The sequence below is a fragment of the Gymnogyps californianus genome, chromosome 4, assembly GCF_018139145.2.
Source record: "Gymnogyps californianus isolate 813 chromosome 4, ASM1813914v2, whole genome shotgun sequence".
In the NCBI taxonomy this organism is placed as follows: domain Eukaryota; kingdom Metazoa; phylum Chordata; class Aves; order Accipitriformes; family Cathartidae; genus Gymnogyps; species Gymnogyps californianus.
The window spans coordinates 79,463,529-79,485,003 of NC_059474.1; the positions used below are offsets into that span (position 1 = coordinate 79,463,529).

Below are 21,475 nucleotides of genomic sequence, written 5' to 3' on the forward strand. Positions count from 1 at the left end.
GATGAGACTAGGACCTGATGGCCAAGGTTCCTGAGCTTGAATGAGAAGCTTAAGGAATGGAAAGTTGACCTGTGTAGCTCACAATGAGGCTACAATGAGACCAGGAAAAGAAAAAGATGAAGAAATGGGGCAAGGAAGGTACATTTGGGGAAAAGAACCTGTGTCCACTACTGTATATTTTCCTCCGGAGTTCCAGGGAAATATCTTCCCCAGAGGGATGGAGTTTGTCCTTCCACAGTCTCTCTGCTGTCAAAAGACTGTGAAGCCCTGCTGGAAACCTATGTCATCCTCCTAGTGCTGATTCACAGGCAGGATGTCAACATGCGTTTGCTGCCGGTTACTGTAGCAGCATAATGGCAGTTGTCTATGGTGGTTCAAGCCATGCTGGAGGACCCTGTTGGTTACCATATGCTACATGATAGTATTCCGGGGTTTGGTTCCTTGTTCTTAGAAAACCCTTGGATCTTAAATGCACAAAGCTACCTTGAAGCAATGCTGGTGAAGTTGGAAGGTCAAGTATTCAAAAGCTATGAAATGCAAGCATCATTGCCCAGTGCATACGCATTTTCATTAAATTTCAGGACTCCTGTCCCATCCAGTGCTGTTTCAGGGCTTCATTTGGGTAATACTAGGATTATATAGCAAAGGAGTATATTGTGCAAAAGGTGCTTTCACTGGTTGGATTTCATAGCTGGTCACTGAGGATTCCCTTTCTGGGCTTCCACCTGGAGACCTGTGATCTGTTAACGCTCACAGACTGATGTTAAGGATCACATACTTTGATACAGTAACTAGTTCATATGCTGCTGGACTCTGAAGATGCTAAGTGGCTTGAACTGGGCACCCAAGGCTACTGAGTGTCCTAGTATCAGTGCCACTCGCTTCATGCATTATTTACTCATTTGTAGAATGCAATAGAGTAAAAATGAACTATGGCTTCTGAATGAGTTGGATACTAACAAAAAAATCTATGAGGAAATAATTCTGCATGAAGAGCACACTTTGAAGAGTGTACATTAAGTAAGGAATGGTGCTAAGCACGGAACAATGTCAAAACAAAACAGAAAAGAGATATTTGTCAGATGAGCAGTACAATTCTGTGCCCTGAATTGAGTCTGGAGTCCTACAGAAAAAAACAGCAGATGATGACATGATTACAGATGTTTTGGCCACACAAATGCCCAAGGGGGTTGGATTAAGCTGATACAGGCAACATTAATTCCAAGTGCCTCATTTTGCAATCCAAACAGTAGTGTTTAACATTGTTTTTTCATAATTATATACACAGAGTGTCAGATGCTTGCTTCAGTACTGTTCCTGTAGCAGTACCGAGTCTGTCAAGTTTCTCTACCAAAACACCTCTCTGAAAGTAATCTTAGGATGAAAAAAGTTTATCATTTTGTACATCTGAAATGCTCACAGCTGTGCAACAGAGTACAGTGCTGCTGCAGATTTACATCACCATAAAAAGTTATGTTGCTGCCTCTCATTTTGTGTAATCTTTTGAATTTTTAATGGAATGCCATCATGAATTTTTTTTTCTCATTTGTCACACCTCTACACTTTCTGACATCAGCCAAACAAGCAGCAAGGAAGTATGTGGAAACCTTTTCTGAAGAAACTTACAGCCCAGTTTGGTTCATAAAAGATATTCAGGTAGCATGGCTAGGACTGGCAGAAATTTCTGTGCATATCTAAAACTGTTTACTTAACCAAAGAAAATTAAACTGCAGGCAGATTTTGAGGTTTTTTTGTCACCTGCTTAGGTTCCACTTTTAAGTTACAGGCCTGATGCGGGAAAATTACCAAGACTCTAGGAAGAAAACTAGGTGTACCTAGATGCCCATGCTTTGCTTTTGTTCACAGTATAAAGCCGTGTACCAACAACAACCTGCACAGTGAGACTATAAGAAGTAGCATTCTCACAGGTCAAAGAAAAAATCACTAGCAGTTACTGACGTTTTTTGGGGAAAAAAAAGGTTTTTTTCGCAAAAACTTTCTTTAAAAAATGGAAAATATTTGTCCATAGGTAGTTACTGTATGGAAGCTTTTGCTTCTGATATAAATGTACGGAATTCTTTGCTTTGCAATCAGTTAAAGCTCATACTGAAATCAATGAGTGTTGTGCTCCATGTCACTCTTTGTAATCCAACATGTGTTACAGTGATTGAGAGTGTATTTTATTTCTGTAATGTTCCTCCTTTTCTTCTGTTTGTTGTGCATTTCTTAAATCAGTTAAAATCTATTGTTTTGGATATAAATGGAAACATCAAGAGAAACACTCCATCTGTTCAACGGTTTAGTCTTTACACCTATTTAGAAATGACTTGGTTACTTTCATAGCAGCTTATCTTTCAACTGCCTGGAATTATGAGGGGACTCTGTTTTAAGATGTCTGTCTTAAAGACATACAAAAGAATCAAGGATTCTTGTTTGAAAACACTTACTGTTGTTATATTCATTACCCCACACAGGAAGCCTTCATCCAGATAGTTAATCTGTAAGCATGGTTCAGTAAGTTATTTTTCTCATAGCTGAGTTTCCTCAGCCTAAGGGAATGTGCAGTTATTATAACATACTACCACATAAGTTTGCGCAGGTTTCACATGCACTGAAATGAAAAACAGTTTGTCAAGATCGTTACAAACAGGAATAGATTTTTTCCTTTGAAAACAGCAGAAGATAACGGGAGACTTGATTAGCATGCTATATAAAGAAAAAGTCTTTGCCTGCCTTACTCAAGGAAGCAAATGTTAAAACCATGGAAATATCATCATATGGTTCATCTTAGCTTGTAAAGGAAGAGTTCAAGTCTGCTTCTGTAGAGATCCTTCCAACATAGTATTTCACTGAGCTTCAGGATTTTTCCTACTTTTTAAATCATTTGATAAAAAACCTGAAGTGCTTCTTGTAGTAAGCAACTGGCCTGAAAAGCACTTGTCAAACATAGCTCTCGAGTGATTCCAGCTCCTCCCTTATGTAATCACATGCAAAGGTAATATTTATTATAAAGTAAGAACAGTCATTGTTATGGGTGCTATGAAGTTGTGACAGTGGCACCAAGTGTGCTATGAAATTATAAGGCTCACATATTTTCCCAAGAAATCTACCAGCAGTGAGTAATTCAGAGCTTCTGAATCCACAGGTTTTTTAATATCTTGTCAAGTTTCTTCTTTGTATAACATTTCTATTTCAAGCTGAGTAGACTCATTATAAAATAACATTATGCCAAGCTGTGTAATTAAGATTTGCACTTGCCATGCCAAACTGCCAAAGCGATCAGCGGAATCCTGGGTGTTTGACTTCAGGCAAAGAAAGTTGTATCGTGTTTTGTTAAAAAGGCAAGACTGGAAGAGTGGATCTTTTTAGAACCAATCATTTTTTATTCTTAAAGCTACAAAATCTGGAAAAGGATCCTGGAAAAAGAGAGGAGAAAGATTTTGCAGATTGTTAGTTGTGAAGAGTGCTGTCATTTCACTGGCATTTCCCTACCCTGATAGCGTCCAGAGGATTCCCCACAGAGATGCTGGAGCAGCAGAGCATGATGGTGAGGCCGGTCCTTTGTTGAGGTGTCGTCCTGGATCCTTGATAAACAGTGCTCCTCCCGGATCACATCATCTGGTGTCAAGTTCTCTTTATAATTGCTTATAATCTTTTATCGGAGTTCACCTTAGCACTTTTGAAAACTCTCATGTATAGGAGCTATCTAGGATAATATGTCTGTAGATCTGTTGTCTCTCAGAGCAATAGTCTATTGATAGGGCCTGCTTTTTTTTTAAAGCTCACTTTTTTCTTTTTGCTGGGTATTAGCATTTCGGTTCTTTCACAATATCTTTTTGCAAATAGTAGAGGAAAAAAATCATGCCCAGTGATGTGAGCACTCTGTCATCCGAGAATAATATAGAAAATTTCAGCAAAAGGTTGGAAATAGTCAGCCATCTCTGGGCAGAATAATTAAATCCTTCTTGCTGATTGTTTTCTTCTCTTGTACCTTCAGTATTTCATGATCCTCTGATAAGTATTTTATCCTGTGCAGTCTCTGCTTTTTTCCTGGAGTTTTCTCCTCACTGCTTGGCTCCCTCTAATCCTAGTAGTTTTTTCTCTCAAAATTGCTGCTCTGCAACTTAGCACTAATTTTCCTATCTGAACCACACACCAGCCCCTCGCTTCCTAATTTTTGGAGCCTGCTGATACCTCAACCTCTTAGTATTTCTTTACCTCAAATACAAATTTGTGTGAATTATGAACATTTGTTTTAGTGTGAATAATAACACCACTCTGCCAAAAAGAAAATAAACTCATGATTACTGTGGTGACAGCAAAATGGGTCACTGCAGTTTTACGGCTGATTTTGTGTCTTGACTCTTGAATGTCTTATATAAAATAAAATTAGGTATACAAAATAAAATAAATAAAATAAAACTAGGTATATAAAATTAGGGTCAGTGCAAGAAGACTTCAGACAAAAATTAACTGAAGCCTCCTTTTGGTGGCTGATCTCAAAGTGGCATTGGCTTGATCTCAAAGTGAATTGTCAGTGTGTCTAGAAGAGAAGTGGGCATTCCCTGCTGCAAGTCCTGATATGAGTGTATTATAAAGTCCCACGCCATCAGCCAGGTGCTTTTGGAACCAAGCAGCTTATTGTCACTGGATATTGTCACATATCTTAGGACACTGGCAAAATTCTTTCTTCCATAAGAGAACAGAAAGCAAAGGAATAAGGCTTACTTGTAAGAGATGGTAATGTTTACTCTGTAAATGTTCCTACAGAAAAAATTCATTGAAATATCTTTCTGTTTGTTTCATGATATGTTATTTTTTGCTGAGCAGGGGGGAGAAGTTCAGCAGTTCTTTGTTCAAGAACTAAATTTTGTCTTTTATTTTTGCAACAGAAATTTAAACTTTTTGTCTAAAAGCTACTCATCTCCAAACCAAAACTTTTCAATTCAGGTTTTATAACAAGAGGTTTACAACTGAATCAGAAATTTAAAGTATATAAACCCTTGATTGAGATAGCTGTTTTCATGAAAAGGCAGTCTAGAATGTGAGATCCAAACTGGTGCAGTATAATACCTCCAGTATGTGCTATAATTAAATGTGCTAAAACCAACATAAAACACTTAAATTCCTCTTTTCATGTGAACATACTGGAAGTATTGTTATTAGGGGTGGCCTAAAATTTACTGTTAAATATGCTTACATAGTAAACGTAACAATTACATCTTGGTAGCCTTGTTGTATTATATTAAAATAATTCTAATAGCTTTTTCAGAAAACCATTTACAAAAGCTCACTGCCCTTTCAAAGTGACATTTCAGATGGCTCCTCTCTACACAAACCGTTCATTTTCTTGACATTTCAGCTATGTTTGACACCATCATTAGCTTTTAATTTGGACCCGGGACAATGAACAGCTCAACTTTCCTCTAAATATCTGCTTCACAAGAGATCACATTTTGGATAAAACTGTTACTTTAAGTAGGCTAGTCTTCTGAAATAGTAATAAGAATTACAGACTTACCTGATTAGTAAAGAGTCTTGAAGCCAAGTTGGATCCAAGCACTATGCATGTAGCATGATGTGTATATATGAAATTGAATTCAGAGTTGGACTTTGAATGGGATTTTCAAAAGATCTTAGCCAAGTTAAGAGAACTAGTGTCACTGGGGCTTTTGCTTTTAACTCTCATTGGTGCTTTAAAAAATCCTTCTGTCATTGCTATAGGCCATATGAAATACTTGTATTTGAATAACAGCAAAAAATCCAAATGTGATCAAAATCCAAATTTTCAGCATAGATGCACTTCCTTTTCTTTTGGACAAAGTAAACAGAAGATAGGCTAATAGCTATGTTTTATATTGCTATCACAGAAGCTGACTTTTTGCTTATTGCTGTAAACATGCATATGATTTAGTTGACTTCCTAAGTGAACTTTTGGGTTGTGCTGAAAATGAAAGAAATAAATAGCAAAATGATTTTAAAGATTACAATTATGCATTTCTGTCTTTCAGGTGAATTTAGTTCTAGACTCAGGAAACTGAAATGTTCTGTTTCAGTCCACAGCTCTCCTCTAGCTCCTATTGACTTCTGTCTTTCTGGAGAGCTGATTTCCTTTGCATGAGAATATATCGCAGCTTTACCTCTTGTTTCTTCTGCTGATAATTAGAATAATAATGCTTATTATTTGTTACTTGGAAAGTGGTATGCCATATAGGCATATATATGCTAGAAGTTAAATTTCAGTAATCTCTGTGTTTCACACAGGATACTCAGTAGCTGGTGATGAATTCCAAAAGTTACTGTCCTGAGCCTGATATGAACTGGTGGGAATGCTGTGTTAGCTGCTGTATCTTGTTAGTAGCCACATACATCAACATCAACACTTGTGGTGGAAGTACAAAACTGCTAAAAATCTCCTCATTAAGGAAATATTCTTGGGGTGGTAGGGTGAACAAGTACAGAAGTGTGATTATAATTTACAGATTTATTTTACAGGAGGAGACTGTAAGTAAAAACATGTAAGGCAATATGAGGCTGATTGGATTTCTATGTATCTCTCTAGCAGCACTACTTATCTTTGGTAGGGTATCTTTATTCCAAGTAGATGCTAGTATCTTAAACTTCTACCTAAAGTAGTGTATGTAACTTCAGATAAAACTTTTACTAGAGGGGAAGGAAGGAGGGAGGAAAGGGAAGAGGAAAGGGAAAAGGAAGGGGAAAAGGAAGGGGAAAGCGAAAGGGAAGGGGAAGCGGAAAGGGAAGGGGAGGAAGGAGATTTCATATTAACAGGATAGCATAGAAAATAGATTTCCCCTAAAAGATACTGTCAATCTGTACACATAAGTGAAACAAAAAAAGAGCAACCAAACCAAAGAAAAAAAAACCCAAACAGGCAGAGAGGAAAGGGACAAGTTTAATGATAGAAGAAAAATACAGATATTGACAGTGGAAAACAGATAGAAGGGAGATCTCCAAAGGACTAAAATATTGCTACTTTCTATTTCCAGGTAAATGCAGTGTAATTCTTTCTTGAGTTTTCCAAACTTTTTTTTTTCCCCAAATTTCCCATCATTCTCCTGAATTTTAAGAGGGAGATGGATCACTTGGTCATTTTCTTCTAATGCAGTCAGTATCCCAATCCAAAATTTAAAGGGGAGAGTAGGACTTTGGAGGTCCAAAATTCAAAGGAGTGATTTTTATTTGACTTTGATTCCAGTCTGCTTTCTGCATGTACAACCAAATGCATTCTTCTCAACTTTGATTGCAGTTTGAGTTACCATCACGAGACCAAACTAAGGAGATTTTGTTCATACTGGGGAATGTTTTCTTCATCAAGATAGATAGTTCTACTAAAACCACTATGATATAAAAGATCCATAATCTGGTCTGTAGCTAGCTGAATGGTAGTTTAAACAAATATATCAACAGATTCTGCCGCCTTTATTCACAGAGTGATGCTTTAATCTTTAGCTTCACACTTGGGAAGGATTTTGATACCCTTAGTTGTGTGAAACAACACCTTGTTTCAGACCTAGCACCACTGATGTTAACAGGACTGCTTACTGAAAAACATGCTAAACTATTCAAATATAGCTCCTTGATTTCAGCAAGACTGTGTATTCACTGCAGTATTATACAGTAGGTTTCAAGACCACAGACTCTCAAGAATTTTCTACAGTAGCAGTATTTCAATCCTTAGTCCCCAATACAACAAGTAAAAGGTGAAAGTATAAGACCAGAGTAAAAAGATTTAAAGTGGGAAAAAGCACTGTAAAGCCCCAAGTGAAAATAATAAAATGTGTACGAGAGACCAATAGGAAGACATGATCGTATTTATGATTTACTGTTAAGTGCTAATTTCTGTGGCATATACTACTCTGGTTGCAAGAATCAGTACTCCTGAATATATGTATCCCTTCAGTTCGCAATGACTGTGCTTTCAGAAGAAACTATTGCATTACATTGCAGCTGCAAAACCCAGCTCACCTCTGACTGTTCAATAATTTTGATTTACTGGCTTCTATCTTACTCTCTGGATTCAAGGCAAACTTTGGCTAAAAATATGTCTGCACTTGGGATGTCAAATTTCCCCAAAATGGGAAATCTTTAACAATTTTTCCAGCTGTCTTTCCACCTTTTAGTCTTCAGAACACTCCAGCATCTTTTATAGCACATTCTCTGTGAAATCACAGAGGCAATTCATGATTTTGGATCACAGCTGATCCACATAGCTTACAAACTAAGCCCCTGGCCGATCAATCAGATTCCTGTGGAAGGACCTTTGAGCCAGGACAGATTCTGACTGAATTCAGTGGGGCTCTGTGCAGGCCAAAGGTCTATCCAGTTGTATTCTGCTAGTGATCAGTCAGAGTCTAATACTGTATCTATTTTATGCTATGTTAGTAATACATATTACTAGTAATATCATTTAATAAGGCACTTCTTTTAAAAAAAAAAAGGTCTCAAATCCCTAGGTCATTAGAACATATTTGGGGAGGGGGGGCAGAAAGAAAGCTCTTCTCTATTAATTTGACCTACCAGGAATATTGCTTACTGTTGCTTCTGTTGTAGTAGTCATAAAGCAAAAACCTAGTGTCCTGCTTACTTAATACAATGGTATCTATTCATTTCAGGATGTTATGTGTATAAAGCATCTGATAATATGCATAACTGCCAAAATTTGTATCTGTTTTGATTCCTTAAAAACGTTCAAATATTTTGGACCCAGATTTGAGGTGATACATCTGATGTTATTAGTAAGTTAAGGAATACTATTGGCACTGTTTGTGTGCCAGGTTACCACTGCAAACAATTGGTTGCAAGCAAAATGGACACTAAGTTTCAGCTATAAGATTTACTCTTCAATAATTGATGGCTTCCACACCTGCGCAGTGACGCCAGCTTTCTTTGCTGAAAATTTTGGCCTCGGAGCAGTAAACAAAGAGGATGTGGTGGTTTCTGGCTTAGAAAATGCAGAGTGGCTTGTAGGCGAATATGATTCATTTAGTGGGATAGAGGCATTTGATTGGAACAAAGGTTGTGAACTGTAGGCTGGCACGGAGTACACTGAAGATGCCCGGACGTTAGTAGGAGAGCCAGCACTAGGTGGTCTTAAAGGTAGAGCTTGCTTTGAAGTGGACAACTTCGATGTCTGCTTAATAGCAACGCTTTCCTTAGTGCTAGGAGGTTGAAAAGTAAATAAAGATGCATCGAGTTGATAAGGTTGATGTTTCATAATATCCAAAGCATTGAGACCTTTCTTAGGTTTTCTTTTTGTATTTTTGGTAGCAGCAGTAGACTTAGAGGAAGGCTTGGTAGCAGCAGGAGGATAAGATGGGCAGTGGATGGGATTATAAGCAACAGGTGGAGGTGCTCGGACATTAGATGAATATTTCCAAGAAGCTGGTAAGGATGGAGTTGGAGACGAGGCTCGTGCCATGTTTGCCTGCACAGTCTCTGAATCTACCACGTACTTTTCCATTCGAGAGTGCCTTCTGGCAAATAACTGTGCTCCTTTTCCACTCATAGCTGGTGGCATCTCAAAGGGTGGCTTTGTTCCTCCAGCACTTGGTGTGACTGGTGTTGTCTTGGGTGTATGGTTTGGACTCGCTAGGGTTGCCTGAGGCCCTTTGAAAGGACCAGCTAGGTTGAGAGTACTTGGGGGATGGGCAGGAGAATGAGGATACTGTGGAGATTTGAGTGGTGCAGGATATGCTGCCTGAGGTGAGGCTGGTGCTGGGAAAGAAGGAGCCTTGTTAGAAGCCGCAGCTGAAGGTGACCAAACTGGTGAAACTGGAGTACCAGCAGTAGGAGAGACCTTGAGTGAAGGCTTTGGAGCAACAGGAGGAGGGCCCTTTTGTTTAGATGCTTGAGTCTGCATGAAATTGCAAGCTTCTGCTCCCAAACTGAGGTAGTCTTCTTCAGGTCCTGACTCAAAACCAGCTCCAGTACCTTTTTTGCCCTCTGCATTGTGCACAAGGGACAGCAGGGCAGGATTAGGACTTACTTTGGGTGTTTCTTTGAAAGTGAACATGGGTTTTGAAGTGCTTCTTCTCTTTGCCTCTTGCAGTATCCCAGTTCTTTTGGCTGGCACTGCAATCCTTTCATCTCTGGATGCTATGTGTTCTGTTGGCTCTGTGGGTGACCACACAGTTGGGGCAGCTCTGCTGGCTACAGGAGCTGAAACAGGTCTGTATAAAGCCTCAGGTGGTGGGCTGATAGAGCAGTAAGGAGGTGGTGCTGGTATATCTGAAAGAGGACTAGTGACATTTCTTGTGGGTGAAAATGGTGCAGCTGCTCGGTTTTGAACCCCAGAAGGGAAGGGTTTAGCTGTTTTATTCAAAGACATTGCTTTTTGAGCTTCAGAGGACCGAAAAGAGAGGTTTGTGTCTGGTGCTAAGCCAAAGCCATTTTGTTGTACCATTTTGCTATGATTCTGACTCACGTCTGTGTAGCTTTTGCTCACACGGGTCTGCTGTCTTGACATTTCTTCCTCTTTTGTTTGATAGACTGAAGAGCTTACTTTCTGGAAGTTCTCTGACATGGTGGCTTCCCTTCGTTCCTCTGTATGCACTGTGCGTGCCTTCATCTCCTCTTGCTCAGCTGTAATCTGATCCATCCTCTGCCGTCTCTTGGCAAACATGAGGGCTCCTTTACCTGTGCTCTCTGGAAGCGTCTGCATCTCGTCTCCACTTTTTGTCTTCTTTTCAACCTCAAGTAGACCACTGTCCCAGTCAAACGTCACAATCTTACCGTCGTTGTCAATGTCAGAGAAGAAATCTTCATCTATTTCTGACTCGCTTGTTGCAAGCAAACTCACTTCAAAAGTGTTTTCTTTTTCCCCTTCTTCACCTTCACCTTCTTCACCCTCGTCTTCGTCACGTTCTAACTCCCCAGTACCGTAGCTGACTAAAGTATATTTCCTCGCCCTTTGACGACGCTTCTTGAACATCAACACCCCCTTGGAATTGGGATTGGGAGCTGCTGTCAGCAGCAATGCAATACTTTTACATTTAGATTTGGCTTCTTTGACCTGCTTCTCTGACAGACTCTCACTTCGCCGGAGCCCTATGGAAAGAATCAAAGTGCACTTTTAATTGCATGCAGCCCACAAAAATACAAGGAGATTAACAACAAATAGTTCTGCATTTATCTATACTGACATTTACCCAGTCCCCTTCCCCTATATTAAAACACTTATTTTCTTTCGTATGAAGAGGTCATTATACTTAAGCTTTTCCCACAATATCAACTGTGTTGTAAATTCCCTACCCAGCATTCCTTAGAGTCACACCCATGCAAGTTCAAAGGCTACACCACTTTCTTTAGGACTTTCTTAGTTCAACAGGAATGTTACGTGTGTCTTTATTTCTAGCATTCTTGATTTTTATTCCGATAAGTAATCACAGCAGCAACAGGCAGGTGATATTTTCTCATTTATTCAATTTCTATGGTCTCGTATTTACCAAGTGTTTTACCACCGTTCCTAGGCTTACAGCAGACATTCCCAGCCAGCCCAGCCCACAACTGCTTAACATCTGGGACCAAATGAAACTGAGTGTATTCTGTCTGACGGTGGTAGCAGCTTCTGCCATTTATGTGTTTATTTTACTCATATGAATTACAAAATGTGTATAGGTGCTAAAAGTTGGTATGCTTCTATGTATTAGCTATTTAAAAGCAAGTATACATCCACAAAGGCATACACAGAAACTATTAGCATTAACTTTCAGCCGCTTGGAAGACATCGGAGTTTGGCCATGGTACTCAATGAAAGCAGATTTCAGTCTTTTAACAAGCATTACTTGCCTGAAACATAATCCAAAATTGTATAGGATATAACAGCTCCAGAATGTTTATTTTGAAAATGTGGCAAGAATGAATACACATTTAAGAACTGAATCAAGGAGACTCAACTAACTTCTCAAGAGTATTTGCTAGCATATATCAATAATACATATTTCTTAAAGCATAAATTATCGGTTTTCATCAAGTCATGGAACAGGAATAGATGCAGCTGTAAAGCTGATAGATGCAGTGTACATCAGCACAACTGCTTCCTTGTTATGTGACATGGAACATGTGCCTCATGGGGCAGCACTAGTCAGGTGGTGTCTCTGTTTCTTTCCCTTCCTTATATTCATCCACCACATCTCATGAATGGCAGCCTCAATAGCTTCTCCCTTTAAAAAAGCTAGAATTTAAAGCTGTTCCTGCCTAAATCAATGGTCCCTTTCCACTTAATTTCAAAAGGAAAAAGCATGCCTCTGATATATGAAAATAGAACAGGAAATTATTTAGTATCTTTTGCTAGCATAAATAAAGCAAACTCATTAAAGAAAGCCATGGGATGTATTTCCCATTAATGATCCTTTTAGCCATGTCAGTAGATGGAGTCTGACACTTCTCCTATTAAAGACAATTGGAGTTTTGCCATTATGCCAGATGACAGCATGACTGGACCAATGGTTCTCACAAGAACCTATAAAAAAGAAAAGAGCATGGCACCTGAACGAGCAATTTGTAATATTTTATTGTGAGAGGGCCAAATCACAAAATCCTTGGCTCAGTCCTTTGATGATCCAGATGCTTACGATAGTCACTGAAGACATTTTCCAAAAGTATGGGCTTTAGTGTTAGAGTGCCTCTGCAAATAGAAAGCATGTAAGTTCTACGCTTTCAAATAAGCTACTTGCATCAGTAGTGAGTGTTTTTCTGGGAAGGGGATTCAGCAGGTACCCATACAGTTCTGTGGAAAGCAAAAATTGAAACTTTTCATTTTGCTAGTGTATTTTTTCTTAATTCATCTGGGTAGTTACTTAATCGATAGTTTCAAAAGATGACAGAACAAATGTTAACTGTTCAGGTAAATATAATCTGATTGCTATTTACAGAGAAAATTTCTGCTGAAGAGATCAAACACCTGTCATAAATGTTCTTCTCTAGACTTAAATGCTGCATTATAACTTCTAATTTTACAAAAAACATGCATAGTATTTGCTGCACACAGATTATTCCCCTATGTTTGGCAATTTGTTTGTTGTAATGTGTAGATAGGATTTTAATAATAATAATAATAATAATAGCAAACATTTTTATAGATTGAATCAGTGGTTCCTAAGGATAATGACCTGCCACTAGATTAGAAGGAACTGAGGTTGTCATAGTTGAGATGGGAAAAGGACAGAATCTATGTCCTATTGAAAGAAGAATTTATCATGTAATATGTAGTTTGTTCTTTGTACTTTTGTCTTATTAGACAGGCACTGCAAGTAATTGTCTAAGAAAGACAGGCACAGTCCCACAGTTGGTTCTAACTTTGCAGCCAAAATGTAAAGCATGTGCACTTCTCTTTTATGCTTCATTTAATATGCCAAAAATATGTGGATTGCATACAGACACTTAGGCATAAGTAACTGCTTAATCCACTTGCCAATAAGATACAAATGGTTATCATGCTAAAAATATGCTTACAGAGGAATTAGCAGTGGGTTAGCAGACTAATTCCAACACTGCATATGAAATAGCTTGTTGCTACAGTATATCACTGCACACATTCAAGCACCTTTGACATACTGCTACTGAATCCCCAGACAGGATTCTTAACATTGTTGGAAAGAGCAAGCAACTGATAGAAAGGTCCCAAATGAATAAAATAATAAATAAATAAATAGATAAATAAATAAAGAATATGTGTCTACACTCAGTTAATTAATATTGGATCCAGTTGCAAGTTTACTTTCATGTAAACTTCTTGGACACATTTTGAAGCTGACCTCTGGGTATGGGAGTCAGAAGAAATAGCATGTTCACTTTACAGTCTAGAGAAGACTGACAAAACTGAAGGGATCATGTAACATTTATACACATGCTAGTGTCTGTCAAAATCTCTTCTGCAGGCAACATCAAGCTTTTCTACTAGCCTTTTTTATTAACTTTTAAGAGCAGTGGCATGGCTTTGATTTTAGATGATGCAAATGACAACACAAAGTTTTTGCTATAAAAGGAGAAATCCACAGGATTCACTTAGACATGTGCAAGCAACTTGGTTTTTTTGTTAATATTCTACAGATTGCCTCTGAATATACATTAGAAGACCAACGGAATTCAGCCCTTTTTGGAGATGTAAGTATTTTTAGTTGGACAAAGTCATGAGTTAATTTCAAAGTGGAAGTCTACTAAGCAAAGTTATTCAGCACAGTTAAGGCATGGGTATACTCTTGGCTCATCACCAGGAGCATTGTATTACCCTGAAAAAATATATAAAGCAAGAACAGAAACATCATTTAAAAGAGAAAGAGAGAGGGAAAGTTAGAAAACTGCGGAAAAAAACTCTAAACATTTTTTTCTAATGCAGGCTAAATTCTGAAATTATGTTTAAAGTTACAAAAGATACCCTCAGGCAGTGCAAATGATTAGATGGGACATACTTACTTGCGTGCCTTGCCCTGTGCTTGAGAGGTCTGTGATCCCTTTCCGAGTGCTGGTCGTCTTCTCCCTGCTCTGTGCCTTCTGATGAGATTGCAAAGGAGAGGAGGGAAGGAGGTGCTTCTGACTGCCCTCCTTCCACTTGAGAATCAACACACCCCCTTTCAGCTAGAGACCTGGGTGCTTCCTTCTCCCTGTCCGAACAGTCTAGGATCACCTCCACCCTGGGGAGAGATGGAGCTGCACCTTGGATCCTCTTGACCTCTTTGCCACTAGAAAGCTGGACTACTTTGCTTGACCACTGGATGTTGCCCTCTTTCACACCCAGGGGAATTGTGATTACAGGGCTAGTCCCATCTTGTTGTACACTGGGTCCTCTTCCTGAAGGGGTGCATTTTTCTGCCCCTAAGAGAGTCACAGCAGGAGCATTGGTGCCCTTGTGCGCGTCATTTGAGAGGGACAACTGCAGCTCAACCATAGTACCTGGCCTTCTTTCTTCTGTCTTCCCTCTGAAAGCAGCCTCATCTGTCACGAGCACTTTGGAGGTGCCTATCACTTTAGGAGTAATTCTGTGGCTTTGTGTGGTCTCTTGTTTCATTTCAGAAAAGTCTATGTTGCTTTCTCCTGCTCCCTGGTGAGTCTCACTGTATATCTCTGTGATGCATAAATCTCCATGGGGTATCTCTTTTGCTGTGTCAATTTGCAGTGTAGTACTCTCCCTATAGTCCTCATTTTTTATGTTATCGTGCTTTCCATTTTCTTTTTCAGCACTCAAGGTTTCATTTATTCCATTGGAGGATCTGCACATACATAAACGAGTAATTCAAGAAATTAAGCTGCTGTAAGCACAGCGATTTTAAGTACAGCTACAAAAGCAATTTCTGTATAGTATTTTTTCCCCTATATTAATTGTGGCACCTGCTAGCAGGTCCATTTAAGTAGAAGAATTTTCCCAGAATGTAGAGATTTTAAATTGAAGCATCTTTGTATCTATCTTTCAAAATTCTTCAACTTAACAGTTCAGTGAGAGGGAAATTACACTACTGCGGTAGAACTATGGTCCCACTACCATCCTTCTGCAATGTTGAATTACATCATTCCTAACATCAGTATGCTTTCACAGACACATTTCTGTTATACTGTTTCCAGACAAATGCTGCTGAGACTTCTGAGACAATACTTCTTCATATTTCACGTCTGAGAAAATTAATTTTGCATGACACCAGAAGAGTGGTTAATTTTTGGCTCTGTGGCTACTACTGCAACTGTTTTAGGCACTATCCTCACGTATAGTTCCTGTCCCAAATAGTTTACTCTCTAAGGAATGGGTAAGTACTGGATGAGGATCAGAGGGAGGGGAATGAATACTTAAAATACACATTCCAAGAATTCCTGTGAGGATCATCATCCTTATATATCATGGAATAATTAAAACATTCTGGGCCTCTTCCAGTGATCCAGTGAAAAAGGGTAGTGAACCCATACAATATTTCCTAGTTATTAAAAAATATGTATTTCTAACTGGCAAATGTTACTTTGACTTCCTGAAGCCTACTGTATACCTCAGTGTGGCTCCCTTTTTTAAACTATTCATTCCCCTGGCCCAGTTAGGCTGTTTTACTGGTGTTAGGACTCCTAGTGTACTCTCTAGCTTCTTCTTTCAGTACTCTGGCCCATACTGACTGCTATTAATTCGAGAAGAAACCTTTTCTGTACAGCAAGACTGCAGCATGTTATTAAGGCTTTCTGTTGACTAGAAGGTAGCAAAGCACTTTTTCAAATGAGGGATGCGGTAGGTACCATCAGTAAAGTATTAATATCAAGTATTACGGAGATTTCTGAAATCAAAAGCGGATCCCAGGTATTCTGAAACTTTGGAACCCCCTAGAAAGAAAGGCTGGAAGAAGCAACAGAAGAAATAAATCTGTCAGTGCACTGAAGAAGCTTCAATATCACTTGCTTTTCTAGCCATGCAGCATACTGTTTGTAGCAGTCTGGGTCTGCCTCAAATAGCACAAAATGTGTAACATCCATTAAACCACATATGGAGCTACATAAAGGTCAGACAGATTTTAATTTAGGGAGCTCCTTGTGAGTGCTGCTGGATTCCATCGTATTATGCTATTTGGATGATCAATTGTACTGCTCTTTAGGACAGATAAGTTACAGAAATCTGTAAACATTTCCTTGTAAGATATGAGACTGGGGGCTGGGCCAGCTAAATGTTAGCCTTTATTGGTAGCTGAGTGATTGTGTGTATGTGTGAGAAAGATTTCCACCTTAAAAGGCCCTTGCTACTTATGGATATACTTCTACTCTATATAGACATAAATGTGTATCCATGTGTGAAGAGGCAGAATACTGGGTCTGATCTCTTTTTTGTCATTTAAGATTCTGTTTTGTCAAATTATTATTTTTGTTTCAGGTCTTTCCAGCTCACTGCAGGAACAACACCCCTGGTGTAATTCCAGGAAGGAAGCAGAACTCATGGAGTCAGCACGGCAGGGTTTGTCTCAGAGTCATGTTTTACTCCCTACATGGTGCATTTAATTTTGGTATGCACTGAGCACACTCCCTACTTCCCCCTAGAAATTTTCTTTCTGGACTCAGCAGTAGCCCAAAAGTTGCTAACACTGATGTGAAAAGGGCAGGCTAGTGTTTCTGTTTCTGTCCCCACTCTCGATGTTTCCCGGATACATCTGTTCAGCATTTGTCGGGAAGGTCAGTAAGATGCTCCCCCACATGGCATCGGGAGAGTGCCCGCCCTGCAGGGTGTCTGTTTCCTCTGATCCTGTAAACTGAAGATTTTGTGGGCACTGCTGGTCAGTAACTGACTGTGGTTTACAGGGGATTGGGAAAACTTTTTGTAGACATCAAAGGCCAAGTAGCATTTTAAAAACTACTTTAAAAGCCTGATTTTCCTCCCAGTAAGCTTAGTAAGAGCAGAATTAGGCCAACAATGAATGCCTGTGAAAATCTTATCCTTCATGCAGATAGTTTAGGAACAGTCAGAAGCTTCCCAAGGAGACATATTCTTCCCTGCCAGCAAAAGATGCTTGGATGTAAAGATCACCATTGGAACACCACTTTAATTAGCCATTATTCTTTCCTCATGATTTCCAGCGTTTTCTTGAGATGGCTGCTAACAAGTGGCTACTCAGGAAAGGAAGGATTTTCTTCTCATTGCTCTCAGAGGATGCTAAGAGACTTCCTGAATAATCCTTCTGGTGGTAGTGCTGAGAGGGCTACTACCCACAAAGGAGGTGGCAGGGGAAGAGAAGTGTTTCAGTTTATTCTCCCATACCCTGGAACATACTGACAGTAGGGGCTGGGAGTTGGGGGAGATGAGCTGATGAGAAGAAATTTAAAGATTCTCATGGTGAATTCCTTCATTTTAGTCACTTTCAGAGTGTTGAGCAACTGCAATTTTCTTAAAATTTCTATCAGACACAGTTTCATTCCATGAAACACTGAATTATGTGGTCTAAGCACTCTGTTTTGGTTCTGATTTTCAGGATGTGTCTTGCCGTTCACCATACATTCAAGTGGGGGTAATGGAGTGAATGGAAGATGTGCTGCCACTTTCAGCTAGAGCATAGTGTGGCCTTCAGACCAACTGAAATATCAGTTATAGAGCAGCAACAGGCAGGAGTCAAAGCGTATGGAGCTATTTCTGTGGCTGCAAAGAAGACAGCTGGTCAGCCACAAATATAATTTTTACAAGTGCAGTTCCAGTAGTCATGTTATGAATTAAAAACTTATATCACAGGAGGAGCATTCAAATGGTACACTGCTGAACCAGAAACAAGAGCTATGCACTATGGAGAAGGTAAGCTGTAATCCTCAGCTATCAGTGTTCCCTTGATCTCATCACATTGATCCATTACTCAGCCCAAGACAACATGCACAGACAGGCTATGCAAAATGTCTGTTATAAATAAAATGAATACTCCTTGAAAGCATCTTGTTTTGAAGGCAAATTGTAACTTTGAACTACTAGACACTTTGGGAAAATTCCTTTGCGCAGGTTGCAGAAACCACAGAGGAATTTCACATGCTGTTTAGGCATTCCTGGTAACCAGAGACAAGTGCCTTTTTTGCACCAGAGTCCTTTCAGCCTTTCCAGTGACACTGCTCTGTTAGCTGTTGTGATGATTCCTGACCCCTTCTGTCCTCCTGGTCCTGCCTGTGGGAGAGCAGACACAGGGAACTGCAGTAGCTCAGAGGGGAGCCATAATTCCTTACAAGGAGTGTGGAAGTCTCAGGTCTTTTCTTCCTCTTCTTACCCACACTGAAGGCAATTCAGAGTTCATCTTGTCTGAATTCACAAAGTCTGGAGAGAATGTGCTTATTATGGGTGGTTCTGAACTCAAGATTGCATGCATTACACTGATGACAATTACAGAACAGTTGTTAGAATAGACTGATGTGCAGTGAGCAGTAATGCTGGCTTGCTTGCAAATTTACATGAAGGTTCTCTACTCTAAGAAGTTTGAAGCATTTTCAAAGAAAACTGAACTTTGCTATCACTGTTTTATAAATGCAGAAGCTGAGACCCAGAGAGCTGCAAGTGACTTGCCCCACCTCACCTAGTGAAGTGATAACAGCTACAGAAATAGAATTCATGATTTCCAGACCCTCTCCCCCTCCTGACACATTTTGCCACCCAAGAAGACCATTTGCCATGTCATCATCAAGGCATATCTGTGTAACACACTTTCTCCATCTATACAGCCTTTGCTTTTTGTAAGCCTCACTTCCCTATCTATGGGGAATAACAACACTTCACTACTTCAAAGGGGTGGAAAGAATAATTGAACTCAAGACTCTGCAGTATGCAGATATGGTAGTGGACACCATGTAAGTATTAAGAGTACTTAAAAAGAAATAAAATCGTTACCTTTGGAGACTGTACTCTTAATTCTGTGCCTGAACTGTGCTGTTCAAATTATATATATTAATTCCTTCAGATCAAATACTCTGTCTTCCCTCCCTTTTCCATACAGACAAGCAGAGTTACAGACATTAATAAGAGGACTATCAGAAGCTCACAGTATAAGTCTGCAAAACGAGTGCATTCAAAACCAGCATTTTCCATGTGGTTCACTGAACAGAATTGTACCAAAGTGTTCTGAGCATTCCTGTACCTCTTGATAAGCATCTGCAGGACGTCAGTCAGGCTTTCCATCAGAACGATAACTTCAGCATAGGTTAAGTCTCCACAAGGCTTGCCATTGATAGACACCACCTCATCTCCCTCACACAGTCCAGCCTTAGCTGCTTTGCTCTTGCTGCGAACCTACGAGTCAAAAACAAATTCCAAATTGCACAATTAGTGCTCATTTGAGAACAGCAACAACCATGTCCTCAACTTTTACTTTTGTCTGTACAGAAGAAAAAGGATCAGTAATATTGATCACAAACAAATTTCTAGTAACACCGATTAATAACTTGTCCCAGTTGAGGTTAATAGTGTTCTGGCCAGTAATAACAAATACAAAAACTTCTGCTTTACTGAGCTTGTGAGCTAGATGTCAAACAGGCTGGAAATTTTTTTTTTTAAAGGGTGACACAGAAGTTTGGGACAACAATCAATTGATCAGAGTTTAGCAGAAATGCAAAAAATCTCATTAGTTTCTTCCAAAATGAAAGACTAGTAGAGCTGAAATCTACGCCAAGATTTTAAAAGAAGAGTGTATAACTTCAGGTTCCTCTGGGCAGAATGTCAATATCTACATGCTATTGGAGCTGTAGGTATACAGAATTCTGGTATACTGGACACTTTTCCTTAGATGCCCAACTGTAGGTTTAGTTGCCAAACTATAAACATCTGAATCACTGGAGATTTTAAATCCATGTTTAGTCATCTGAGTAAGGGCCCTGATTTATTAAAGTTAAGACACGCCTGTTATGGTTTAACCTTCCCTGTTAAGTACTCATTCAAGAATCTTATGCAGCTCGTTTTTTGCTGTTTCACTTCTTTTTCCACTGGCAGCATGTTATAACTTACCATAGTCTTTGTATAACAAAGCCTAGGCAGCTTTAACACCACTCAAGGTATGCCATACAGTTGACTGCTATTTTTAAAGTACATATTTGGCAAACGGTATGTTATATTAACCAGGATGCTTTCAGGAGTCTATTTTAGAATGACATATACACACAAAAGGGCTGTCCTTGGGTTCTTTGCTCTGAATCTTCTACCTGCTGGTGTGAGTACTTTGGCCTTATATGACATTCAGTTGGTGGGTCGATATGTTATCCTTATTAATTCTCCTAGCATTTTCTTGAAAATTTTAAAAGAAGTAGTGTAGTTCTACCACACTCACAGCAGCAGAGTGAGTCCCCACTGACTCTAGGAAAGTTACTTCTGATACACACCAGATTTGAGGGTGCAACTGTCCCACAGACTCATGGAATTATCCCCAATATACTATTAGGCCACTGGGCTGGTACCTAAGATGAATTTCGGGAGGCAATTTTGAAAAGTTTCTTGGAGTCAGGATGATATGTGGAATGAAGAGTGAGACTGCATGTTTTTCTGTGGCGGAGCCATATATCTTTGTTGTTTCAATTTATACATATCCGTATGTCATATTACGGCTTTTTGAGCAGTGAAGAAACAGAAGTCTGGTGCATACAGAAGCCAGTTTCTACCTTGCAGAGTTAACATTTACAAATATGGAGTGGTATGCTGCTCTGTTTATCTCCCGTTAGGCAAGAGCATAAACATCCTTGTGCTTTGGGAAGAAATGACGGTTTAGACAGTGTTTAGAATGTTTTGCTTCATGTATGAGCTAGGATTTGGGTTGAGGTTTTGTTATTGTTTTTTTAAATAGGAGGGTATGCTATTAAAATTTTACGAGACATCTTAGGCCTGAATGTAAATATTTAATGTGGATGCTAGGAAGAATTTAGAGTGACCCTTTTTCAAAAAACATGTAAACAGCAATTATAGCAACATGTGAACTCTGAAATAGCATAATGTGATGCCTAGATTGTGAGAAGAAAACTTCTTCTTCTTTATTAAGTGTCTGAGAATTTGGGG

At 39.2% G+C, this 21,475-nt stretch overlaps 1 protein-coding gene across 2 annotated transcripts in view; it reads right to left on the reverse strand.

The window, feature by feature from the left end:
• Positions 1-21,475, reverse strand: part of SYNPO2 (synaptopodin 2) — a 94,234-nt gene that overhangs the window by 9,984 nt on the left and 62,775 nt on the right. The window contains exons 2-4 of one of the 2 annotated variants that reach the window (XM_050895245.1): positions 19,575-19,726; positions 14,434-15,227; positions 8,885-11,067 (exon numbers count right to left, since the gene is read on the reverse strand). In XM_050895245.1, the coding sequence (XP_050751202.1) occupies positions 8,885-11,067; positions 14,434-15,227; positions 19,575-19,726 (3,129 nt within the window). Of the gene's footprint in view, positions 1-8,882; positions 11,068-14,433; positions 15,228-19,574; positions 19,727-21,475 lie in introns of both variants that reach the window. The other variant, XM_050895246.1, reaches the window with a different exon arrangement.